This window comes from Nipponia nippon, unplaced genomic scaffold, assembly GCF_047370975.1.
Source record: "Nipponia nippon isolate SJK-2023a ecotype South Korea unplaced genomic scaffold, ASM4737097v1 scaffold_8, whole genome shotgun sequence".
NCBI lineage: Eukaryota > Metazoa > Chordata > Aves > Pelecaniformes > Threskiornithidae > Nipponia > Nipponia nippon.
This window is the reverse complement of record NW_028262402.1, coordinates 20,574,842-20,601,991: the sequence shown is the minus strand read 5'-3', so window position 1 is coordinate 20,601,991 and position 27,150 is coordinate 20,574,842. Positions and strand designations below refer to the sequence as shown.

At 44.4% G+C, this 27,150-nt stretch overlaps 1 protein-coding gene across 4 annotated transcripts in view; it reads right to left on the bottom strand.

Annotated features, from left to right (window-relative positions):
- Positions 1–27,150, bottom strand: part of LOC104017557 (neuronal acetylcholine receptor subunit alpha-7-like) — a 66,905-nt gene that overhangs the window by 14,349 nt on the left and 25,406 nt on the right. For 2 of the 4 annotated variants that reach the window (XM_009470594.2, XM_087741979.1), the window contains 6 exons: positions 19,750–19,794; positions 17,910–18,019; positions 15,446–15,525; positions 12,134–12,301; positions 9,925–10,119; positions 8,541–8,627 (listed from right to left, as the gene is read on the bottom strand). In XM_009470594.2, coding sequence (XP_009468869.2) covers positions 8,541–8,627; positions 9,925–10,119; positions 12,134–12,301; positions 15,446–15,525; positions 17,910–18,019; positions 19,750–19,794 — 685 coding nt within the window. The remainder of the gene's footprint in view (positions 1–8,540; positions 8,628–9,924; positions 10,120–12,133; positions 12,302–15,445; positions 15,526–17,909; positions 18,020–19,749; positions 19,795–27,150) is intronic. The other 2 variants (XM_087741978.1, XM_087741980.1) reach the window with 2 other exon arrangements.

Genomic DNA, 27,150 nt, shown 5'->3' with positions numbered 1-27,150 from the left:
TTCTTTCTGGAAATGGTCCAGGTTAATGAACCGAAGCCTGTGGAGGATGTAGGAAACCTCAAACGCTAGCCAGAGGGGCTTCCAACCACCCTTATTCTTTTCTCCTATGTCAGGGACCAGGGCTGGAGTTGGGCAGATGCTGTTGCAGTCTACAACTGGTGATGGCGGAGCTTCTCAAGAGACCAGGGAAACTACAAGGTAGAGGAGAGATTCCCTTGCTGGCTGATTCACTGTTGTACAGAGACAGCAAAGAAACACAGAAGAGGACGTAGGCAGGAAAACAATTACCACCGTTGTTGAGATTTGCTGTAGCTGGGACACCTTGTGCCGTCCATTAGCTCTCACTGACAGTAGAAAGCAAAGAGCATCATCTCAGTCCAGCTCGTCCTTCATAAACATGAAATGTCTTAAAAGAGTGAGAGACTTCAGCATTGGACCCTGTGTCTACCTTTTGGTTATGGTACTCATGGAGGGCACAGGGGCAGTTTTCACAGTGTTTTCAAACTCTTCTCCTCCCACAACCTTTTGAAGAATAGACCTGTGTATTTGAAAAGTAAAACTGTTCTCTTTTTTTAAATAAAGTAAAGGTGTCCAAGACTCTTGGCTTTGGAAAAAAACACAGTTGATCATGGGGCATGAAACTGTAAGAGCTGCTGTGAATGAGAATTTCTGACAGGCTGAGCAGGGTCCTGGTGCCAGCAAGGCACCAGGGAGGACCATGAAAGGGAGACAGGAAAAGCACTCCACAAAATCAAAAACAGACAGAGTAAAGTGAAGTGGCAGCAGCTGAGGACATACAGGCAGATGACAGAAAATGTAACAGGAGATTAATCTCATTTTCTCTCTCTAGTCAGAACTACTAATGCCTTATGCTCATAACTTAAAACAATCTGTAACTCCAGGAGGTGGCAAAGCACCACATTGCTTCCTTGTCTGAGTAATTTGCAGAGTCGTTTGCTGTATGACTAACTGCAAGAAATCACCCCAAGTATCTGCTGCAAACATATTTATTGACAGGATAAAATGTGCATTCTTGCTGAAATAACATTAGGCATGATAAAGAATGGCAAGGAGGGGACACTGCTGAAAATAAGTCATGATAGTAGAGCCCTAAGCAGCAAGTAAGTGTTGTGGTTTTTAAAGAAGCAAGCAGAGGAACTCAGCAAAAGAAGACAGAGAGAAACACAGTTTTGTTATCTGGAGGTGAAGATAACTTAATTTTTATTGTGCACTGTATGATACATCTAGCCAAGGTGTCAAGCATCACGTGGATGTTAATCATAGGAAGTGACAGTGTCTCACATTGATGAGCCCCACGTTCCTCTTTCAAACACTCTCTGCACATGCCAGCTTTCAGGTGTTCCACACTTCCTGCTATAAAACTCCTTTTAGAGCAAAATACAGATTCTTGATCCAAAACCAATGGTGTTATTTTGGAGAGAGTTGGAAGGAAATAAGGATTTGCAGCACTTTGGAGTTATTTGGGCATGGAAAAACAACAGAAATTATTAAGCACTTCTCCTGTGCAAGGGGATGCCTTGAATTTCCAGGTGTAAAAAGTGTTTATGGGAGAAACAAATCTTCTGACTTGCCTGAGGGGGTCTGAACATTTCATTTCAAGATTTGGGTTTTGGGCAGAAGCATGCCTTATCTGCTTTGACAAAGTACTTTGAAAATGATACTTCCTCAGAGCACTGGCTAGGGTGGAGGAAGAGCAGCAAACTCGGAGCTTATTGCAGCTTCAGTCTCAAGCTGAAAGCGTCCTGCTGTGGGTGCTGCTAGCTGTTTCTCTGTGTGACTGTACTTTCTGTGCCACACGGGGCCTGAACTCAAAGACTCCAGTAGCTTTGGACTAATATGAGAGTAAAGAGCTGCGTGGGATTTTCAAAGTACGGATTTTAGGGTCTGTCTCTGCACAGTGTCACCCTGTTCTCATAGCAGTGGGACTGCAGCACAGTAAACCTGAGGTGAGTGCAAGGTGGATGTGCATGGGTGGAGGAGGGACCCCACAGCCTGTGTCTCACTGCAGGGTGGAAGAAGAGGTAAACCCGCCGCTTACAGGGGCTGGGGGCTTAACAGTGTTTTCTTAAAAACAAAACATCTGGTGCTGCAAGCAGCCGGGATCACAGAGGGAGAGAGAGAAGTAGGGACAGCTACAAATTTTTCAGTGCCATGTGGCCCTGAATGTTTTGCCCCCCTGGAGGTGATATTGCAGGCAGGGAGAAAGAAGGGTCAGGAAGCTGTGCTGGTTATGCTCATAACTTTGTTTGCTCTCAGTTTTCCAGAGCAATGTCTTTTGGTCCTGTCTGACTTTAAGATGGGCTGTGGATTGATCTGTCTTTCTGAAAAACTGGCTGGTTTTGGTAGTAACTAAACATTATATTAGGAGGTAAATTTTTTGTTAAGTCTATGAGTCCAAACTAGCAGCTTATACTGAGACATTGATTTTTGAAGACATTCGTCCTGCAGTGTAAGATGAATGAGATTCTGGTCACTGCTTTATCAGGTACGCTGGATATGGGTAAGCGTGACCACCAACTGTGTAATCTTAAGGAGGCTCTAGTCAAAGGATAGTCATGAAGGGGAAGAGTTACAGTTAGGAGTCTGTCTGGACTTAGGACAACTTGTTCCTTAGTGAGTTCTTAATGCATGATTTCTTAGCCTTAATTACAAGGTTGCTTTCAAATGGAAAACATAGTTTAATGAAACAGGTTAGGGATATGGAGACTGTAAACAGGGAGGCACAGTGCTCTTTAAAAAAAAAGGAATTCAGGCATATGTCTATTGCCTAAGGAAGGAACTCATCCTTTCTTCAGAGATAGTCAAAACCATTACCAAAACCAGATCTGATTATCCAGTGCTATTTACATGGATCACATTGTCTTTACAGAAATAAAAAAGCCCTTCCAGTTTAGATCTAAATGCCTCAAATGTAGTTCTCAGATGAATTACCTAAGCCTTTAGTTTCAATGGGCAGGACCTGAGCTTGTACAAAAGCTCTAATTGAAATAACAGCATGCTGCTGAAAACTTTAATTTTGACTTGGTCACTGAACCAGGAAATCAACACAGTGGGACCTGGATATCCCCTCTTACATAACATGCTAGACTAGGTGCAATGGTGTTACGTGGTAGGGGCAGGAAGGTGCATGAAATCACCATGGAATTACTGGCATTTATAGCGTGAGAAAAATCCGTGCATAATTGCATAGAAAGAACAATTGTTATCATATACCTGAGCTGTATCACACAGGCTTTATGATTTTACCCAGTGATTAGTGCACTCAGACCTGTAATTTCAGGCATGTAACACATCTGGAGTTCTCTGCATTTCTGTATAGCCTTTCCTCAAGTAATGAACTCCAGCTGTCTACTTACATAGACTCTTGATAAAAGTATTTTTAAAGAGAGAAATTAAAAGTAAGTCAAAACACAAGTGCAGCCAGACACGCTTCCTATGAGGAATGATTAAGCCATACTAGGAATGGTAAGTTTAGGACCTAGCCGGTGCTCTGTAGTTATGGTCTGAAAGTCTTTTAGGAGCTACACTCTGGAGATTTTAAGTGCCAGGAGGAACCTCCAGGAACCTGTAATGAAACAAGCCTTGTTCATATGGTTGCCTTGTGTTGGATTCCGGCCAAACTGTTATGTTTGTAGATGTCATGGGACTTTAATGTTTTTGATCCAAATGGCTGAGCTGGTTTCTGCTGCTATGGGTGGTTAATTTTTTAAACAGAAACAGAGGCATCTTTGCTCTGGTTCCCAGACTACTTCTTTCTTTGGCATCACAGATGAGTTTGCAGAAGGGCAGGATTCAACTTTTGAAAGATTGCTGTGCCTTGCTTTGCATGTATGCATGCTGCTGAAAACTGGTTTTTGGAAACATCTTATTCCCCCAAAAGGGGAGGCTTTCCTGGAAAAAGACAGGAGCAGACACACTGCTGGGCAAGGAGTAGCTAGTTACTGATGTGAATGCAAGCTGCCAAGAAAGCTGAGTGAGAGCAGGGGGCAAATGTAGTGACACAACCTGTCCAACTGGAACATTTCTTGGCACAGAAAGGGGCTGGCTTACTGTGGAAAGGAAAGCTCTACCCATCACCCTGCAGTGTAGATGAGAAGCAGGGTCCTGTTCAAAATTGTTGAGCAGCCTGCTGCTGATTTCTAGGCCCAAGCTTTGTCACTTGCTCTTTACAGAAAAAAATTTGGCTTCTTTTTAGGGTATATTAACACAGCAGTCAGCTGGCTACATAGAAATGGAAGTCCATCGTGTGTGGGAATTGCACATGTGGAGTAAGAGAGTCTCTGCTCTGGGCAGCTTTATGAACAGAGAATGCAGAGGACATACCAAGGAAGCAGGAAATCACTTTGCAGAGAGGTAGAAAAAAAGTAAGTGTCTTGCCTTACCTGCTTCCTTGTGATTATTTAGGCTGAGAGGTTCTTCATTTATTGTAAATGTAAGTTGAGGTCAAGGGAGAGTGGCCTCAACTAAGAAGAACTGGGATATGATTTCCATATTTCTTTGCAAATACACCAGACCTCAGAAGCTAGTTCTTTTCTTGGTGTCATATTAGACCAGTTTTCCTTTGCTCCCTCAACAAAGACACTCCAAACAGCAGTTGTGAGAATTTCCCATGTTATTACAGTTAAGTAGTTAAAGCTGAGGTCAGAAGGCAGAGAAAAGTAAGAGGTACAGCATGTTAGGCGCTAGTGTTTTTGTACTAGTAAAGGCTGGGAGTGTTCATCCAGGTCCAGGTAGGTGTGGATGCATGTTGTTTTTAAAAACCCAAACTCTAAGAATATAATGCAGATTTTTAAGTGCATGGAGTCACATTTTCAGAGCATCTCTGCTCCCACATGCGGTGGAGGGGCTCACTTGCAGAGGGAGCAAATGCATGAAGCCTGGGAAATACGCAGGAGCAACTGGAACTCTGCATGTGTTCATGAAACAATAACATTGCTGGGACAGCTGAGATGTGGAGGGCCATCTCTCACTACCTCTTCAGGGGCAACAGACAGCAAAGACAACATGGATTGCCTTCTATGTGAAGGAGCCACTTGGATGTGAGCAGCTCCTCTATGGGATGGATGAGAGCTGCTGGACAGCTTGTGGGTCACATTCAGTGAAGAGGCCAATGAGAGTGATGCTGTGGTGGGAGTGCATTGTAGACCACCCAAACACCCATATCCACATATGGGGATGGGGCCTTGTTAAAGGAACTCAGGGAAGCCTCCTGGTTGTCACAGGGGGCTTGGACCTCCATGATGTCTGCTGAAAAGGCAACACAGTGTAATGCAAGTGGTCAAGAGGATTTCTGAAGGATGTCAGTGACAACTTCTTGATACAAGTACAGGACAGGCCAACAAGAGGTGGTGAGCAGCTGGCTTTGCTCTTCACTAGCAAGGAAGAACTGTTTGGGAACATGATAATCAATGCCAGCCTAGGCTGTAGTTATTATGAAATAGTGGAGTTGAAGACCGTGAAGGCAGTGAGGAATGAGAACAGAAGAGTATAGACCTCGGACTTCAGGTGAACAGGCTTCTCATTTTTCAGGGAACTAGTAGCTGGAATCCCACTGGAGGAAGCTCTGAAAGAAAACTGCATGGGCTTGAAGTACAGCAGGCTCCAAGTACAAGAGAAGTCCCTTCTATCAGGAGATAAGCATAGCTAAGCCGGAACTCATGGTGGAGCTCTAGTGCAGAAGAGGGGGGAATGCGGGAAACAGGGACAGGCTGCAAAAGGAAAATCTGGAAGCATTGCCTGGGCATTAGGGCCAGTGTTAGCATGTTAAATCTCAGGAGTTGAGACTGCCAAGGGAGTGAAGGGCAACAGAAAGAGTTTCTATCACTACACAAACAGTAAAAAGCTTAACAAGGAAAACATGGGCTTGCTGCTGAATGGGGAGGATGATTTAGCGGCTGGACAGAAATAAGGCCAAGACAGTGCGTATTTTGCCACAGTTTTCACCATCAAGGTCTCCTATGTCTCTGTGCTTAGACACGTGGTTCAAAGACAAGGAAAACAACCAGCAGTGGATGACGATGGAGTCAGGGATTGATTGTGAGATCTGAACCTGCCCAAGTCCATGGGACCATACAGGTGTCACCAATAGCCCTATGGGTATCATTGCAAGGCCATGGAGATGGAGCAAGATCCCTGATAATTGAAGAATGACAGATGTTGCACCCATCTTAAAAAAAGTCTAAAAGGACAATCCAGAGGACTACAGCCCTGCCATTCTGACTTTGGTCCCTTGGTAAATTGGGGAGGAAGTCCTTGGGGAACATTTCTGGACACTTGAGGGAGAAGGCTGGGACTGGGAACAGCTAGCCTGCATTTATTAAGGATAAATCATATCTGACCAACATCATTGCCTTTTATAATAAAATGACAATATTTGCAGACAAGGGGAGAGCAGTAGATGTCATTTACATCAACTTCAGCAAGGTTTTTAACACAGTCTTCCACTTCCTGAGGTCCTCTCCAACCTGAACTATCTTGTGACCCTATAAAACAAGAGCTTCCACTGCACAGGGATGGTCGAGTTTCAGAGCATGCAGCCTGAGTGCACCCCAGTGCTTTTGGGCTGTAACAGGGAAGAATCAGATTACAGTAGCCACAGGATTGTTTTAGACATCTCTCATCTTGATACCTGAGGTCAGTCTCCAGGGTGTTACAAAGCATCTATGTGCAAGGATTATTCTTTTACAGTGTTTCACAATATAAAATCTGTCTGATGAACAGATGAAAGAAACAGACTGTGTTTGACTGACATGACAACTTTGAGAGGTGCATTTCTAATACATTTTATATGCTTGAATTATTTTGGCCTTAGGAAAAAACTTGCAACAATATATGTTGTCAACAAGGCATATTTGTGAGAAGAGACTCCCTTATGATCTCCTTGACTTTGTGATCCAAAAAGGGTGAAAAGATGTGAGACAGCCTAATAGTCGAGCCAATATTCACCTGGAGAATGGGGACTTGAGGCCCCTCACCCTCTTCTGATATGTGATGTTCATTTAGCTATGATGTGATAAGTAGAAATTAATTTGTTATTACAGCATCAAAATCTGTAATAATACATAACTACTCATAGCTTTTCTTGGTACAAATCTTACCTTCTATGATAGGGGACTGTATCAGTAGAAACTGGTCTGGTTAAAGCTAGTGGACTGGGCATAGGCAAGTGCATCCCTCTACTAATTCCAAACAGCTTTCATTACGTATTACACAAAGAAAAATTATGTGAAGACTGGCCCAAGATGGCTTGTGTCTCCTCCCTACACACAAAGTTTCTCTTAAAATTTTATCTGCCTCTGTGGAGTCCTAGGTATATGTTCAGAGAGAGGTTTTGTTAAGTTTTTGGAAGCTCCTGTGTGACTCAGAGGCAAGAGTCCTGCTCACTTTCAATAAGATGTCCAAGTTATGTGGAGGCTTTCAGAAACTCTTGCCTATGGGCATTGTTGCCCTTATTGTTGCATAGTCACCCTCCTTCCCCACCAGACAGTTAGATCTGAGCTTTAATCCTTGAAGTGAGATAATGAGGTTGTCTGAGTAAATGCTCTTTTGTCCTATTCATGATATAACTTGTGCGGGGCTTTAATTATACAATGGTGAGGTGCACCTTCCATCAGCACATATATATATTGTTGAATACTTCGTTTATTTTTATCGTCTGGAATGTGTACTTTAGTTATGATTTGTACACAAAGATAGACCTTAGCTCAGGAGATGATAATTAAACAAGTTCTGAGTTTTCCTGTGGTGCTCATACTTTATTTTATAAACCAGAACAGGTTTATTTTCTCTACCCTGCTATGACATCAGGGAATAACGCTTTCTCCAGTTCACAGCTGAGAAACTGAGGCCCCATGAGATCAAGGTAAAAGGATGGTCTTAAGAAAACAGAGGATGTAACAATGTCTGTCTGGCCCACATTCCCAAGGTGATAATCTGTCCCATAGTTTTCAGCACATGTTAAAAATTTTCCATCAATATATTTGTATTTTGACTGTAATACCTTGAGTTGCTCTTGTGGTAGAGAGAAGAGAAGAGGAGAAGGATGCAGGCAGGGAAGAGATGCAGAAGAAGAAAGATTAATTTTCTCTAGCCAGCAGCACTGAGACCTTCAAAAGCTCTCTGTGCACGCAGCTTCATCCAAAGAGCTGTTGAAGGGACTTTACGGACAGACTCAATGCATCCAGAGCAAGGGCTGAGTACTATTCCAGTATCCCACTCGTGCCTGTGCACTAGTGGTGTTGGCTTTGTGCTTTGTCTACCCAAACCTCCACGTTGTGTGTTGAATCTGTGTCCCCTCAATCCTTGCAGTTACCAGCTTATCTGATATTTCCAGAGCCTTTTTGTATCCCTCATGTAGGCACTTTTCATACACGCAAACAGTAAAACTCAGACAGAAATTTACTCCTGACATTGCTGAAATGCAAAACTACAGTAACAGAAAGAGTCAGTCCTCAAATAGGCTTTGAACAACTCTTGAGAAGCATCAGACATTGTGCATAGAGCAGAGAAAATCAACTTACCTATTAGTGGGACTGAGTCAGAAGTTGCAGGCATGATCTCAGCCACAAGCAGCATGAATACCGTCAGGGAAAGCAGGACAGTGATACCTGCAGGGAGTGAATATGGAGGGCAGGAATGAGGAACATGAACTCTGCAGCTGCTCCTCTGATGTCTTTGCTGTTAAATATAACCTTGTCCTGACCTACGGCTAAGCCAAATCCATGACTTCATGTCTGTCAGTGCAGATGAGAACATCCACAAAGTCAAAGCATTTTTGGATGCAACTTTTTCTGCTGTCTTTTCACTTTTCTCAGTTACACCCAAAGCCTTGCTCCTCTTAAAGTAATGGAGAAATCTTTCTTGCCAAGTGAACTGAAGCTGGCAGAACTGGTAAACTACATTGCTTTTCCAAAACATAGGGCAAACAAAGCTCAGATGGTTATTAAGGGCTAGGAGACACTTGCAGAGACATGAAGTTTAGTTTTTGCTTATTGCATATTATGTAACATCCTCCAAAGAGCTGCAGCTTTTTTAGAAGTAGCTTTTTGTTCTGCCTGGAAAGACTTGTCGCTAAACCTAACTGCCCTGGTGCTGAGAAATCACAAGGTCAATGCATGAACATTATTTCCTATTTCTGTGTCAACATTTTACTTCAGCTCAAATAATTCTTTTTCCTTGTCTCCATCCTGTCTTTCATAGACAGCAATTGTATCCCCCATAGCCTGTGTTTTACTTCGTGTAAGACAGGCTGGCCAGATCCCTGATTGTTCTACTAACACTGAGGGCATTTCATATGATTTAAAGGTCTTTTTCCTGATTGGAATTGTGCACAATTAACTCTTAAGGTCTCATCTGGGCCAGTCTTGTGTATTTCCAGCTCTCCCCTGTCTTCTCTTAGAAGCACCCCTCCTGTCTTTATCAACACACACAACAGTAAATCTCATTTAGCCCTTCCTTGGCTGTCACTGCTTTGCATTCATGGAGGACTCATAGCTTGGTGTTTCAGGATCTGAACTTGGAAGGTAAAAATCCATTGCCCAGCTGCTGCTGCTCACAATCCTTCAATCTGTGTTTTAGTATGTCCTACCTGAAAAAGTTAATCAGCTGTGAAATGCATTGAGATGTACTTAAAGAACAGAACAACAGGGATGACAGAGTACCATCACTGCTGCCTGTGGCAGTGACAAATTCTGCCTCATCCCAGGGTAAAATACAAAAGATTTTAGAAGTGTTTAGCACAGGATGTGTGAATACTATACAGAAAGCTGTTACCCTGGTTTATGCAACCAAACAAGTGCTTCTATTGCTCCTCCAAGGGAATCTTCATTCATCAAGCACTGTGAGGTATTTATTTTCCATTTTGTAGGAAATGCTTATAAAATAAATGAATTCTTTAGCACTTACCTAAAGAAATCTTCTCCCCTGAATCGGCTGGCAAAAGGAAAACAAGAAGTGCCAAGCCAGATATGAGAATGCAGGGAATGAGTAGGTTCAAGCCATAGTAGAGGGTGCGTCGGCGCATGGTGATGGTGTACGTCACATCTGGGTATGGTTCTTTACAGCATTCATAGTACATCTCATTCCTCTTTCCTGGGACACCTACAGAGAGGGAGATCAGAGCGGTGGGGAGAGGTGCACGACTCCCAGGTAACCCCTTGGAATGGGGTTACCCACACATTGTGCATTGGAAGAGTGCTTTGAAGTGTCCTGTGGCAATTGATAAGGGAGAAAAGACACCCCCAAATAAGTTACCAGGCAAAAGACATTTTCTAAGACTTGTGGCCAATGATGCACACATGGATGAATAGATTAAAAGGGACAAAGGACAACGTGCCTCTGTTCAGTGTTGTTTGAAAGCTGAAATACATAACTACAGGGTTAAATAAGCCAAGGTAACTCTTAGTGTGTCAATGTCTTCAGCAATGTCTGAGGCAACAGTGCAAGATGTCTGCTGTTCTTAGTCCACCTTCTGTGTTTTCTAGGGTTTATTTTCATGCCTTCTGAGTCATTAGAACCTGGCTTAGCCAAGAAAGCTCATCTGGGCCAAATCAAAACAGTTCTGAGCATCCCAGCCTCAGCAAGGAAAGATTTGCAAGCAGTTGCCAAAGATTAACTCAGTAAAACGTGCATTCTGCCTTCCTGCATCCAGGAAATGGTGACAAACAGCTGAGGCCATGTTCAGTAGGCCATGCAGCAGATTTTCTGTGTGACAAGTGCAACTGGTTCTTATTTTTCTGTCATTCTCTTATACACATTTGCTTTGTTTTGTCAGGAAAAACAAAAAGGATATGGCTTAATTTTCAAAAGACGTTTCAAGTTAAGCTTAAAGTCTGTCATATCTGAGGGTTAATAGACATATTTGACCAATATAGCTGTACTGCAGGGTTGGCCATGGTGACCCAGCTGCAATAGACTGTCTGAGATGCTGCATGACAGGGACTGCAGCAGCACAGGAAATGTTAGGGGAGCTGGAAGAACTCAGTACCTTGTATCTTTCATGCCACCATAGCTCACCTCTTTTTTGTTTCTGTGCATATGACAGAAGATGTGACAATTTTGGCAAGACTGTGGCAAAGTCTCCATAAAGGATATGGCCATGGCTTAGCTGAGGTGTTACTCAATACTTGTCATATGAGCTAGATAAGGGCCTGTTTTGTCCACCCCTGGTCAAGGTGAAGACAGATAAACTACAGGCCAGCCTCTTAATGAGATATGCAAAGTTATTGGACAGAAATAACCACTATAAAGGAGCACTGGAAAGTCAGGAGTGATATGAAATGGACAGATTTTAGCTGGACTTCCCTAGAGAGTCCTTCAGCTTCTCATGAAACTGAATACCAATTATGTTTCTTATTGTGTTAATTCTCAGGTGCCCTGAATGGTAAAACTAATGCACGCAGTTGGTCAGTGACAGTGATTTCCTTGTTTACATATCCAGACTAGAAGATGAAATGTCCCTTCTGCAGGGTCTCCTTAGGGTGGCCTAAGCTCTATCAATTTCCATAGCATTGCTTCTGACTTACACCTACATAAATGGGTTCAAAATAACTCACTAGGAGCTCACTCTCAATAAATAGTACTGGGCATAGATTCTTCTTTTAAAAATGCAGGTATATTCCAAAGCACAGAGTGGAATATACCTGCAGACACACTGAACTGCAGTTAATTACCGTTATTACGAACTGGTAGACACTTCAATGGTTTTCTGGGTGAGAGAGATTCATCTCTGTAAAAGCTCATTCCAATTTTGCTGAAACAGTGGTTTTTATACCAATCAATTTTTGGCTGACGTGTTAGAGTAGATGTGACATTAGTGTTCTGCTCACCTACATGAGACACATCCAAGTTCAGTACTGACAAATACATCAGAACCAGTAGATTTCATTTACTTAGTTGCAGGCAACTGCTTCAGAACACAGTGTTTTCAGACACAGTTCAATGAATGCAGCTGAAAGGTTGTCTCTGATCTGTGATTTTTTCTTTTTTTGCTGCCTCTTACATAGAAACTTTCAATATCTGTATTTCAAGTCTCAGTGGGATTGATCATTTCTATATATTTGGGGTTTGCCTTTGAAAACTAGACTACTGAAAATTTTTAGGCCAGCCAATTTACCCACTAAATCCCATTCTCCATTTGAGATGTAGTTAGAAATATCAGCCTCGAGCATCTGCAGATCAATCAACCAGCCACTGTGAGTCCAGGAGCCAAACTTCAAATCACACTTCTGCACATCAAAGGGGAACCAGCGGACATCAATGTAACATGTGCTCTTCAAAATGCCTGTGGATAGAAATCAATCAGAATCACGTGTGTGCAGGGTGCAATTCATCTCTACCCTTATCTGTCCAATCGATGAGTGAGCAACTTTCTTCTCCAAAAGTCTGTGTGATGTAGTCATGGGGTAACGAAACAAGTAGCACAGGTGGAAGGTGCTGCCATGAGTGGAATAACCTCCCTTCCTGGAGCACCAGTGAAGATCCCTCTCTCTTTCCCTGCATCGTTGATGTGGGTTGCCCAGGACACTCTGGCCACCCAGGAGCAGCCCAGCCTTTCTCGTAGTGTTGGCTGGCCCTGGTAGATCACAGGCAGTGCTGTACATAGATGTCCATACGCTGTGGCTGGAAGTAGTGTGACAAGGTCTTTGAAAGACATTCCTTGTCAGGCCCTGCATTAGATCCACAGTCCCTTGAAAATACATTGTTATGCTAAACCTTGCTCGGTTCTGGCCTTTATTTCCTGTATGTTAACCTGGGCCTTGAATTTTACTCTGGGTATGTCTAGTCCACTATCACTATTTCATGGGACATTTTAAGCAGTTTAGGAGATTAATACTTGTATATTGTTGCAGTCTAATTATTTGTTGTTTTTGTTATTCAGCTGAGAGAAGAAAAAAACAACTAATGGATGTTCCAAACTTTCTTCTTGGGGCCACAGCTGTGGCTGTGGGACTTCCCCAGCTGTCTGGCAGCATGGAGGGCTTGGAAAGTGGGGAAGATGATCTGTGCAGCCTGCATCACTGGCAGCTGGTGGCAAAGAATAGAGGTCATCCCTGCAAACCCTTATGCCCGTGGGCTTGCAGCTTTGCAGTCTTCACCTTACCTCAGCAGTTCACTGTGTACTGGCCAGCTCAGAGGCACTGTGTGAAAGAGAGGCAGCTTCTGCTTCATTGGAAAATTATCTCCAACACTGCACTTAGCCTACCTATTTGCAGTAATTGTTTCTGTGTGCTCCCTAAAACACCAGATAACGTGAATCCTAGCTCTGAGTCACCTAACCGAGCAGAGTTTGATGTTTTGCAGTAAGTGCTTGAGCCTTACCTTTTGAAGATAAAATCCCCAAAACAGAGATCGTTGATTATTGTCCTTGCCTGCTGCTGCAAAGGCTGAGGGCATTGTGGCATAACCATGTGTGCAAGACAATGTCCCTGCACAAACACTGCTGCTCTGGGGTGTCTGGATTCCCTTAATTTGTCCCTTTACGTTCTGGGAGGTCTGACTCCCACCATCATGGTCATTTTTGGATGGGCTACATGGAGGCTTTTTTACCAATATCTCCTGAATCTTGGTTCTGCTCCTTTCCTTAACAGCAGACAGCTATCCCCTTCTTGGCCTTTCTCTCTACTCCTCCACCTATCTTGTTTCTCTAATGGAGAGTAGCAGTGAGTACAGCTTCCTCTCAGAGTCATGGGAAATAAAACTTCCATGAAGCTTTGGAAACACTGTATTTTCCAGTCCTCCACGTTTTCCAGTGTCTTGATTAATCTAGCTGCTTCTGTGAGCCCTTGTTGCTGGTCAGTAAGCCGATTATCAACTTTTTCCTTCTAAAATTTTGCAAAGTAGTTTTGCAGCAGTTAAATCCCTGTAACAAAGGATTTCCTGTCCTTTACATAACAGATTTCCATTATTACTTTTTCTCTCTTTACTCTTTCCTTGGATACTTAATAACTGTCCTGGTTTCATCTGGGACAGAGTTAATTTTCTTCTTAGTAGCTGGTATAGTGCTGTGTTTTGGATTTAGGATGAGAATAATGTTGATAACACATCGATGTTTTGGTTGTTGATGAGTAGTGTTTATACTAGTTAAGGACTTTTCAGCTTCCCATACTCTGCCAGGTGCACAAGAAGATGGGAGGGAGCGTAGCCAGGACAGCTGACCCAGACTGGCCAAAGGGCTATTCCATACCATATGACATCATGCTCAGTATATAAGCTGGGGGAAGAAGAAGGAAGGGTGGGGGGACGTTCGGCATGATGGTGTTTGTCTTCCCAAGTAACCGTTACGCGTGATGGGGCCCTGCTTTCCTGGGGATGGCTGAACACCTGCCTGCCCATGGGAAGTAGTGAATGAATTCCTTGCTTTGCTTTGCTTGCGTGCACGGTTTTGCTTTACCCATTAAACTGTCTTTATCTCAACCCATGAGTTTTCTCACTTTTACTCTTCCAATTGTCTCCTCCATCCCACCAGGGGGGAGTGAGTGAGCGGCTGTGTGGTGCTTGGTTGCCGGCTGGGGTTAAACCATGACAGTAACCAATTCTTCACCATGGAGTTTGTAGCTCACCAAGAGATGAGCAGACACCAGATCTGCCCATGTAGGCACCCTCTGCATCACTTCCCTACCTGGAGGGATGTAGAAAGCTCTGCTCTGGTACATGCCAATTTTATTCCTGTCTCATGTTCCTCACTGGAGAGTAACCTTACCCATGGGTCTGTCCCAGTGAAACCACAGGGCTGCTTTAAGGGGTCTCTGGAGTAGGGACCAACAGAGGACCAGTCTTCAAGGAAGAACCACTTGTTCACTGGTGGGCCCTGTGGACATGCTTGGGGTCAGTCTGCCAGCAGCTGTGACACAAAGTCTGGGTATTTGTTGTCCACCACAGTGAGTTACTGTGGGGATAGCCTGTATATTTGCTGGTAGGTCCTGGCTGTTGGGCCCTACAGGCACCGAATCGGCAATACAGATGGAAAGCAGGCTGAGACTAGGGTTTGGCTGGCTGAGACCAGTCTCAGTTTGTCTTTTCACCTGGAGTTGTAGCCTCAGCCTGGCAGGGAGGACTTCACTGTAGAGGGAGTGCTGCTCTCAGGGTCTCCTGTGGTCACACGCCTCTCCACTCTCAAGAAAGAGCTAATTGGATTGCACATGAAACGTGATATGAGAGTGCACACCACCTTGCTTTAGACAACACCTCAGTTGGGCCTCTGAATGTTCTAAGCAAACTGCTCAGGAAAGTGATTTATTCATTTTTGAAGTGGAAATACACCACTAGTAATAGAAATAAATTATTTCAGTGGGTTTGTCCCACAACAGCTTGCAAAATTTCCACAGACTGCTTCTAAACACCTTGGTTTCATTCATGAAGGAAAACTGCTTGTAGTTATTCAAAGTTACACATTGACTTAAGCAAACAAATTCTCTCTGTGCCCTACCTGGAGGAATATATTGGCAGGATCCAGAGTAATTCACCAGCACATTTGTGTGAAATGTCGCATCAAATCTTTCATCTGCACTATAACACAGTATAAAAAAACCAAAACAAAACAAAGAAAAAGCAAGCTGATGTTTGAGTCAAGATGTAGTAACTGTCAACATAATAATCTTTTGGCTGAATTTAATGTACAGAATGTCTGAATTCATGTCCTACGCCTGGGGGAAGAGTCCACCCTCGATCAGTATCTCAGCTTCTCATAGACACTGCTGGCCTGCAGCCAGGCATGCTGCTTGCATGCTGCAATGTCCTCAAAGAAGTGAGGCACAGCTGTTGGATGTCTCAGAGCAAAGGCAGAAGTGAAAGGAGAAAAAGTGTCACAGTAGTTGTACCAAAACACCACACAGTTGGGAGGATGAGGCTTTTCTGGGGCTGCTGTCAGAATCAGGGAGCTCACAGCGTAAATCGAGTTATCTGTTACCCAGATATCTTTTGTAAGAGTAATGGTGGCCTGAGGCAACAGTTCTGCAGTCTCTTAGGATGCAGAGGGGCCAAAGGTTTGCTTCAAGCAATGGAGGAAAGCACTGGGGAGAAGTCATTTTAGATTTGGGGCTTGTAGGAGGAGATTCATTGAGACTCTAAGAGCAGAAACCAGCAGAAAGGGACCAACAAAAGAGAATTTGTTTAGGATTCCAACAATTCTGAGAAAAATAAGGGAGTAATGAGTCAGGCAAGGATTAGAATTCCCCAAGGGAACAGGCCTGGGGGTTTGCTCCAGAGGGTCTCTTGGGAAGAGACTAACTACGGAGGGTTCCTCTGGCTGTCATGGCTATGTGCAGGTCTATGTTGCATGACTACCTTAGACACCCTGCTTCACAATCAGAGGTGGAAAATTCAGACCCTCTGTCCCTCCTGTGACCTGCTCTTTATTCATGTCTGAGTCATCAATCCTCAGTATCATCCCCAGCACATAACAAAGGGGATAAAATTGAAAAGGCTAAGTGCAGAACGAGTGATAGCTATCAAAAGACATAAAAGGCATCAAGAAAGGTTTTTATAAATGCAAGGAAAGATGGAAAAAACAAAGGACCAGGTAGATCCATTACTTGCTGTGGAAGGAAAGGAAGCACCAGGGTGTAGAGAGCTGCAGTATCCTGCACCCTCTGTGCTTCACTCTTCACAAACTGTGGATCACCACAATTAATTCTTGCACAGTGGCAAGAGTCCAGGGCAGAATAGGGGAGGAACAGGTTAAAGAAGTGTAGATAAGACAGATTTCAGTTGGCAGGGCTGATGAAGTTTACTCTTGAGAACTGAAGGGACTGTTCGAAATACCCTCTGAAGCATTAACAATTATCTGTGAGAACTCATGGAGAACTGGGAAGGGCTCAGTGAATTAGGGAAGATCAAAGAGAAGTCTGATTATTTTTTTTAAAGGTGAAATTACAGACACATCAACCTAACTTCAAAGATAAGGAGGTGAAAACAGCTGGCACAGATTTGTCAAGGGCCAACTGCATCAAATCAATCTAATTTTCTTACTGACTAACTAAAAGGAGGCAGGTGATACATTTGAACTTCAGAAAGCCTTTGCCACATCATGTTCTTGTAAACAAACTACAGTAATATGGATCAGGCTATATGCCTCCTTTTTAGAGAATGAAAAGGAATAAAGAGACCATGAGGAATAAAGCCAAAGTAAAGAAAAACAATCCAGGTCACTCCAAGTCTCCCTCAGATATCTTTTAGTGAGGGCTTGCAATGGAAAATGAATTGTGGTGAACTGGGGAAACCAACAGAATGAAATTCAATATCTGGATGATTAGAAAGTATTACGCTTAAAACTGTCAGTTCAGTGAAAATCTAGTAAGACAGCAAGGCCAAAGTGCAACATCTGGGATTTGTGACAGATCAAAAATAAGTCCAAAACTAAGATGTTAGAGCAAACCCAAAATCTCCTCCTCCTGGAAAGTGTTAAGGAAACATCTGTATAGAGAGCTTCCACTCCATTCAACACTGCAGAAGTGCTGACTAGAAATCTGGACTCAGCTCTGGAGGAGGAAAAACAGATTAAAGAGTGTTCAGAGGGAAAGAGGAATGATGGAGAGATTTATAAAATATGAGTGATGAGGAAAGCAAGAAGAAAATCTGTTATTTTAGTTCAGGCAGGAACACTATAGCAGAGACATGATAATAACCAGGAAACCTATGGTAATTATAAGGAGAATATGGATTGTTTTCTCTCTGCATTCACTGGGAAAAGGTAAACAAAACATCTGTAGAATATCTGCAAGGAAGACTTAAATTGGCTATTAGAAAAATCTATTAGCTGCTTTTACTGTTTCAAGAGTAAGAGCCAAATCCTAAGATGGCAAAAGCCCCAGAATATCAGTGAAGCATGGCCTATTTCCAGCACCTAACACTCTAGTTCTAGGTTCCCCCCGGCCATTGCGCATCTTGCTTACCTGTTATACAGAAGAATGTCTGGTACCCAAATCTGGTCAGCTGGAAATCGCAAGTTCTGCACCCCTGGGTATTCATACTGATCCCAAGACAAGTAAACATCAACCCAGTACTGTTGGCAAATACATACATCAAATTATATGAGCTGGTAAAAGTCTTCTAAGTTGTTTGGAATATTATGGGAACAAAATGGATTTTGCCAGTAGCAACAGCAGTACAGTAGTATGATAATAGTTTAATGCTTGGCTTTAATTATTAAGTAATGTTGGCATATATACTGAGGAATCCACAGTGTGACAACTGAATGGTGTGAGCTGTATTTTAATATAGTGTCTAACCCCTCCACCTTGTGGCCTGAAGCCAAGCATCTCAAACCTTTTCTGGTGGGCTGGCAGAAACACTGGCAGTAGGCACCCCCATGAGGCATGCTGGTTCTGAGCTGAGGTGGTTTGAATGACTTGGGTATTGTCAGTGGTAAGTGGACCATGGTCTGAGAATCCCTCTTTCATGGAAATAATTTAATCTGTTACAAAGGTTGGGTCATTCTTTTAATAACCACCTTGATATGAGAGGTAGGCAAGTGAACTTTATATCCCAAGGGGTTGTTTCTGATCCCCCCTCCTCCACCCCAACACAAACAGTTAATTCAAGAAAGGTGCAGGCACAGCTTTTGTGCTGAACCTTGAAACTTACAGCAAAGCTCTATGGGAGGGCTGCAAGGGAAACAGTTATCAGTGCTACCACTGATAGGACACCCACTGGCTCTGTCCAAACAATCCTGTAGTCTTATAGGTTGGTCCGGGTTAGTTTTTGCAATAAAAAACAACTAATTTCTGCTGCAAATCCCAGCAGGTAGCTGAGGAAGAAACAGCCTGTTCAGTTGCACCCATTAAAATGAGATAGTGTTTGGCTGCTAAAGTCAAAGCAGAGTTAGTTCAATCATTTAAGTTTCCCACAGGCTTTTTCCTCCAGAGCTGCATCTTTACTGAGCACAAGCCATTAAGGAGATTGGTTTATGCACCACAAGAAAAGACCGTATCTCTCGCCATGGGCGGCCAGCAACAGACCTGAGAGGAAACTGCCTCCCGCAATGCCCTCAGTGAAGATCAGTTTTGCTTATCCTGCATGACTGGTGGAGGTCACTCCTCAGCTGGAGCAGGTTGCAGAAGAGGGAGGAGGAACGTTTATGGATGAGGTTTGTAAAGCACGAGGGAAGGCAATGTTCCCACTGTCATGTCTGGGCACTGCCAGCAGTGTTGCAGCTTGGGCCTCCTTGCAGTCCCTGGCCACCCTACCAGCCAGGCCAAGCAGTCTCCACATAGTCCAGTGTGGCTGCATCACTTCTGTGTTTGGGGGCAAGTGCTAGGGGTCTGTGTGCCCTGCCCTCCACGGGGGCACCCCTGACTCCCTGTTTCAGACAGAGGTGGGGATTTGCCCAGAAGCCATGAGTGCAGGGCGCCCGGGTGGCTGGCCTCTTCACAAGTCCCCGTCACTGGCCTTGGATGAGGCCTTGAGCCCCTTGAAGAGTCTCTCTTTCTGCTACGGTGTGACCATATCCTTGGGCTCTTTGTTAGTAGATCCCTACATCCAGTGGCCTAACAACGCAGTTGGTTTCACCCTCCAAAGGCCAGCAGGTCTGCCCAAAGGATTAATGTAGTCTCCTGCATTTCATTTTCAAGGCTAAAAGGAGCACTAGAGAAATTTCAAAGGACTCAAAATACCTGCTTGTTTCACATTATAGACAAGTTAAAAGACAGCAGTCTTGCTTTTCAGCTAAGAAATCACATTCAGTAGTTTGCTACTAGAAAGGGGTTTTTTTCTTTATTGACAGAGGTTACTCACCATCTGCAGCCAAGCATTTGTGATCAACACCTGATTCTTCTCATCCTTTGAACAAAAGGGGGAAGGAAAGGAAAGAGAAGAAAAAAAGGGATGAGACTCAAAGTACAGTTTGATTACAGGTGCCAGAGTTTCTGTTTCTTTTAGAAAACCTAGATTCTTGTGGTAAATAAACACAAACTTTATGGAGTAGATTGTGAGCTCAGTGCAAAACTACTGAACTTCATTACATGGCCCAGAAAATAATGGCTCTTTTCTATCTTTTAAACCTACAGACCTCCTGCATTTATTATAAGTGATCAACAACAGAATTGAAAATAATAGATAATAGCTCTTATTTTACTGGGGACAATCAGACTGTTTACCAAAAGCACAAGTTTTTCCTTTAAGCTAGTTGGTCAAAATAAGATGATTTCCAGTACCACACAGCATGCAGTAGTTGGAGAGATTTTATGTTGTATATGCTGCCGCTGCAAAACAATGTTAAAACAGTGCTGGAAGTGCTGTTCCTTTGGAGTGTCGATGTTATGTAGCAGCTCAGGCTGAAAGGGAAGGAAGGGCTGGCCTGGGACAAAAGCTGGCACACAGCAAAAGGACACAAATGCTGCCTGAGAGGGAGCTCACGTGGCGCCTGCACAGAGCAGGAGTCTGTAGGTTCAGACACCTGCATGCAGAGGCCACGGGAAAGCAGCTCTTACTCACAACAGAAACAAAGAAGCCCTTACCCAGCTGGTCTCGAAGTATTTTTGGCAGCCACAGGGTGCCCAGCTTGCTGCAGTTAACCTGCAGTGCAGGACCCTGCAGTGCTACTGCCACAGTGGGGATGGAGAAGCAGGGCTACAGAGTTACTGTAGTGCAGATACCCAGATCCACAAGCCTGCCTGGCACAGCTCCAAATACTACCACAGGCATGCCCTGCACTTCCCAGGAGCTGAGGCTGGGGTACTCAGAGGGGCTGGCTCACTGTATGCCCAGCTGTCTCCACACCATGGGGAGGTGTTTCTTCCCCCTCAGAGCATCATCTGTGTTCAAACCTTACCTCTCCAGAAAGCACTCCAGCTTTGACTGAGGTGCATCCTGAAGCTTGCTTTTGATCCTATAGCCGGGGGGCAGCCCTGACCAATGCAGCTACTCTCCAAGAAAAACACATTCTCGGCCAGGAAGCATACCAGAAAGCAACAGTTTCCACCTCTGATTCAGCTCAGCTCTCTTGGGCACATGTTGGAAGGCACAGCTATAGCCTGGCCCAGGTGACTCACTTGTCCACAGCAAAGTGGAAATACCTTCAACTTGTTTTGTCCCAGATTGCCACCCCATGGTGCACTGACTTGACTTCTCTTCCTATAGCTAAGTTGAAATAAACTATGATTTGGGCCTCTCAAACACTGCTCTTTAATTAGAGGCAAAATTTTTGTTTGATTGTTTTCTTCCCATTCTTCCATAGCCAAGGACATAGAACATAGAACTCATGCACAGACCAGAGATTAGCTACATTACAAGGAAGATAAGGAGGTCTCTGACAGAGATACATTTTAGCATCAAAGAAAGCTACTGTGAAACTCTGCAGCAAACTCTGTGAGCTGCAGCCCATCATTGCTGGACTGCAGTGATCAAACCTTACAGTACAAAGCAGAAGTGTGGGAATGTGGAGGCACCAACAAGATGCAAATACTCATGGCAAGTATGCTGTAAGAACAGCCAGACAGGGAGCTTCACCAAGATGCAAGATGGCCTAGCAAATTTCTAAGGAGAATCTCCACTGCCTACCCATGGGTCCAGGCTCTCTCCTGATCAAGTTATTTCCCAGGCTCATGATGATAACCACTGCTGCCAGTGCCCAGCTCCTCCAGACGGCTGAACTACCTGTTCATGTGTCTCTGTGTGTGTTCATGTGCATATGGTTGTCTGCAGTGTTTGGGGTGGCAGACACTGCAATTGCAGACTGCTCTGGCAGGCATTTAAGCCCTACAGAGTACCCTGGGCATGCAGGCCTGGTAATGTCTTTGAGGTAGAAGATGAGTTAGCATCTGCTTGCCATTGTCCTCCGTGACAAATCTCTATCTCACTACCACCTCTCCTGCTCCACTTGAGCCCATGACACTTCTACTCTTCATTGGCACTCAACATCCAAAAAGCCTGGTCTCTAAAACCACAAGGTAAACCACAGTCCTGAAGTAGCCTGGGCTTTTTGGTTCACTCTGATCCTAAATTATGCTAATTTTTTGCAGCACTCATTGGCTAACAAAGTAGTAAGGCCAAAACTGCCTTACTCACTTTGGAAAACTACCAGTCCGCTCACCTCAAGCTACATCAGCTGGGATTTTACTGTTCGTACATTTCCCTTTCACCTCTCTGCTGCTCCCCAAATCGTGGCAGCAAGTATGTGCCTCTCTTTGTGCAAACCACAACCTGCCTCCAAAGGCCCCATCCATCTGCAACTCCCTTTGTCCCCTTGGTTGCGATTGCTGAAGCAATTGTAAGAAAGTCTACAGAAAAATAAAAAAAGAAAAATCACGCACAGGACTAAGCCTGTTGAGACGTTTTTTAGATGCAGAAGGATTCAAAGCGATAAGCACCAACTTGGAAAGGTATAAAATCCTAAACTGAAAAAAAAAAGAGCTGGTAATTGATGGGGTCATCAGAGCTATCTGTGTCAACTGACTCGGGAAATGAAAGCAACCCAGTAATACAGAGGCTGTGTCCCAGGGATCCTCAGAGGCCAGCCCTTCCCCATCTGACTGATGCCTTCCTGGCCAGGTGTCTTCTAGGGATGGTGAGCATGATGCTTGTCTGAGATGCTCATTAAATCCTAGCAGTATTTTTTGTTGCTAGCCAATCAATAATTGCTTGTTGATACTTGTAAGCTGCACATGTCCTCATTGCAAAGTCTTTCTGAGTACTGCTAAAGAAGCCTGAACACCATGACCGAAAAGATGGGCTGCAACAATTTTAAGCAATTCCTTTCCTGTGCAAAATGAAGGATTTTCCCTGCTTACGTTGCACCCTATAGGGAGGGGAAGGAGAGGACTCTTTTTGTTTGCCTGAGAGCCACAGGGGGATGCATTAAAATGCAGTATAGATCTGGAAGGCCTATGGGTTTCCTGCATGTGGAAGTGCCTCCTGTCAGGAGCCTTTTATGTGTGGCTCTGGATTTACAAAGAAACTCCCTTTTACCCGACATTGTTAGTTTATACTTGACAGATTCCATGTCTGCAAAAGAAAACATCTAGGGCTGACTTCTGTATTTCACAAAACAGTCTGTTGCCCTTACCTGCTCCCCTGTCACGCCTCTGTGAGCACCTTGTTCAAAGTCAGATGCTAATGACCTTAGTAATCAGCTTTAATTCGAAGCAATTCATCAGTCATGTATTTCAGATAGCATTAAATTTATTATCTTCGGTATGCTTTGCCCCCTTTTCACAGGGCTACTGTGCTCACCGTGTTTGTCCTGCTTCTCAGATTTGTTTTGCAAAGAAAAGCGTGTCTGTTAGCGTTCTCATAGGTTTATTTACAGTGTAACCATGCCCTGCATGGTCTTCCTTGTCTTGCCTTTTGATAACATCAGTCAGCAAGAGCACAAAATCTAACCAGGGCTTTGGGCTGCTTATGTCTCTCTCAGCCTTCAGGGGAAAAAAAATGTCACTTCAGGATGTTTTCATGGCCATTCAGAGTCTATTCTCATCCTTGCCTTCAGGCTGCTGAGCTTTCAAAGGGTGTTTGGCTTTATGGACAGCAAAACACAGCAAATGTTATTTCTGTATTCAGCACTGAACAACAGATGCAGCCTGATGGGTCCTTCTTATCAAAGCATGGAACAGAAAGTTTTCTAAACAAGATCTGAATTTGCCAGAAGTGCCTGGTTTGAAGGAGCAGCAAAGCTCATTTTACACTGGGCAGGCATTTGTCCAGGTGTAGCTCTCTTGCTAAGCCCCTTCTAGAGAAGGACCCTGAGGACCCTGGCCAGGGGAAGAGCGTATGCTGCCCAGGAGGTGAGGGCTATGTAAGTCTGGAGTCTGAATCCATCCCCTGTTAGAGCAAGAGGCTTTTAAGGGCAGAGGTGTTTATGGAGCTTTCCATCTTTGCAGGTGTGTTGATTGAGCCATGTAGCTTTGCACACTGTTAGGAAACAGTTTGGCCTTTGGAGTGGGCTGGTTGCCTCGCCTTTCCAGAGCTGCGGAGGAATCACAGCTCCTGCTGTCTTCATCATGACCTGTGGACTGTGTGCATCTCTAAGATACCTGGGCACAGGAGAAACTGTATTTGTCTGTTAAAAAGATACTTAGAGACAACCACGAGTGTATGCCTTACTCTGTCCCAAGACGTCACTGGCCAGTACTACTTTGCTAATTCTTGAGCTTGGGAACTGCTGGAGGCTCTTCCCTCACTGTGTGTCATTGGTTTGTGCAGAGGAATTTAAGGTTACTTGTGAGGATGCCTTTCCTCCCAGGAGAAAACTTGAATAATCCATCATGCTGCTTTTCCTGTGGAAGACTTCTGCCTCACTTGGCACTGTCAGCCTTGGAGATAACCTTCCCTCTGTGTCTGGCAGACTCTCAGCTCCCAGCTTTCCCTGCAGCAAAGCAACCAAAGCAGCCCTGCTGAGATCCCAGGTGAGGCTGGAGATGACTAGCCCCCAGAGATGCTTTTCCAGCACTCCCCTGGCAGTTCCCCTGGGCTGCAAATGTTTGGCTCAGACAAATTAGTTTGCTTCAGACAAATTAGTTTGCTTCTGGTAATCAAAAATGCTGGAAACACTAATGCTGTGGTCACTAGCTATTGCAACAGTTGTCCTCTAAATCCTTCCTGTCTTTATCTGGGTCACTTTTTCCCCTTTCTATCTCCAGCCTGACCCCAGTTACTCCTCTCCCCTGGATATCTGCTTATTCCTACAGCCAACTTTGACCCATGGAGAGTGACAGAGTTAGTTTGGTTTGTTCCAGTGCACATGCTGCAACATGTGAATGTTTTAGTTTGGTTTTCTTTTCCCTGCTCTCAAACCAAAGCTTACAATGTGTGTAGGTCTGCCTGCCTTTTGCACCACTGCCTGTCAGTAGATTCTCCCTTGACAGGCCAACATCTAGATAAAATGAAACTGCCCTCAGCCACATAATTACCTGAGTCATAGCACATGGACAAAAAAAAACCAAGCCCTTCCTGGTTCAGTAGTCACATCATATGGTAACATGTCATATCTGTAGCAAGACACTTGTTAACAGGTGACTGACAGGTATCATTAATCCTTGCCCTCTCACAGAGCCACAGAACTGGGAGTTGAATCAGCCATTGATTTATTGCAAGACACTGATCAGAAAAGTCCCAAATTGAACAGGTAACTCTCAGAGGTCACCAAAGGTGATATGTGGCTACTTTGGTTAATTTCTTTCTTTTTTTCCTTTTTTCTTTTTTTTTTTTTTTGTTACGCTGTTTTTGTGCTGAATACAAGGAGGGATATGGTCAAGAGACAGGGAGATATTGACATGGAGACTTGAAAAGTTTTGGTAGCAGAGGCATTGGTCTCTGCACGGGATTTTGATCAAGAGTATCAAAAGGAATTGATGAGGCTTTCAAATGCTTGTACAGTCAGTCTATGACTGCAGCAGGCAGTCCTTTCCATTGCTGAAATACCTATCTGCCCACACCTTCAGCTGATTATCTAAAATTTAGCTTAAATGTATTCTATGGTTGAAGTCCCACAAAACCAGACAGTTTGAGGAAAACACGGGTTGCCTTGGCAACATTCAGAGTAAGCATCGCTGGACAGCCTATATATTTCAGGGGTCTCATTAAAAAGCATCCTCAGAAGGAAGATGGGAATCAGAGGGGATGGCTCCGAGTCAAGGTGAAAGGTTAGGGAGCGATACAAAAATACACTGGAATAACAAAGGATGAACAAACATCCATCGATGCCTGCTGAGCATTTCTTTGCCCATCAGGATGGACACACAGCCAGGCCAGCATTGTCAAGCCAAGGAGGATATGCTTAAGAGCTCATAGCTGAATACCCACACCCTCCTGCTTTTCTCATTTTGTTGCTTGGGCCTTTTCTCCTATGAATGGTTGGAGGTGATGTCTCATAAGTGTTTTTCACCTAAGGTTGAGCCACATTCCCATCTGTTGCCACTGGCTGCTCCTTGAGGTCATGCCTTTTTTGGTGCCTCTCCTGTCTTGGAGAGGCACGTGTCCTTTCACTGTGGGCAAGCAGCACAATCTGCCTTTGGTCTTCGCATTGGGTAGCAGCATGAGGCTGCCTGGTCCCACAGCCTCTAACCACCCCCAGTGTTCTCCCTAGAAGAGCATTCTGGGGGGAGTATCATTGCACTCCTATCTGCTGCTTACAGCAGCCCTTTGCACACTTGCTTTCGTATCAGGAGCTTTATACGTTGCAGGGTCTGGGCACTGTCCGATCACACTCCTCCCCTTGCAAACCCCTGGAGCCAGGAGCAATCACTGGTGGTGAGAGTGGAGAGTTTAAGAGAGCCCTGTACTGGGAGGGGCATGATGTTCAAACAGGGGCTGTGTGAGAACAGCCTGCAAATGCAGGGATGTCAGCTGTGTTCCTCAGGAAACATTATCTATGGTCAACAAAGTCTGTGAAAGGTGTTCCTTGTGAAGGCCTTGGCTCTCCATATGTCAAAGACCAAACAGTTGCTTTAGTATGGATGTTAAACGCAAAGGCCTGGATGCAAAAGCAGCTGCAGGAAGTACTGAACCTGTGCATTCCCCAAAGGTGAGAGTGGGAGGAAGGAACAAGGGAAGAAATGCCATTTTCTTCTGCCAGCCAGGGGGTCAGAGGAGGCAGCCCTCCCACTCAGTCACACAACTGGTGACTGAAAGTCTGCCAGGCCTACAGATTTGTGCCTTACCTGCCTTTTTGCCCACATTTTCCAATTCATACTGCCACTGCGGTGAAAAAAGACAGACTTGTTCTTGCCCTGCATATGTGACATGACCTTCAACTACAGCCCGGGGCTGTGGGTACCTGCCTTAGGAAACTAATTTTATTTTTCCAAGATGCATCTTCTCAGCAGTGCCTGAAGATCAGGACTGCTGTGAAGTGTGTCACATCATAGACTCCAGCACTGGTTTTGAGACTGTTTGTCCTCAAGCTCTTCAACAAAGACCTTCACATTCCAGGGACTCCCTGTCCCCACAGTGCTACAGGGTCCTGGTGAGAGTGAAGCCACTAGCTTTGTCCCACTGTTTCAGAGATGCTTCTCATGGAAACCCCAGGAGCTGGGTCAGAGGGCCTCACATGGCTTTCCAGCCCAGTGCTGTTCTCTGACTGCTTGGATGAACTGACATACATGCTTGGTTTGTGGGGAAAAGGATGTTATGTCACCATCCAAAAGCAGTCAGGCCTCCATTAAAACCCCAAGTCATCCACACATAGCAGGTACGTGGTTT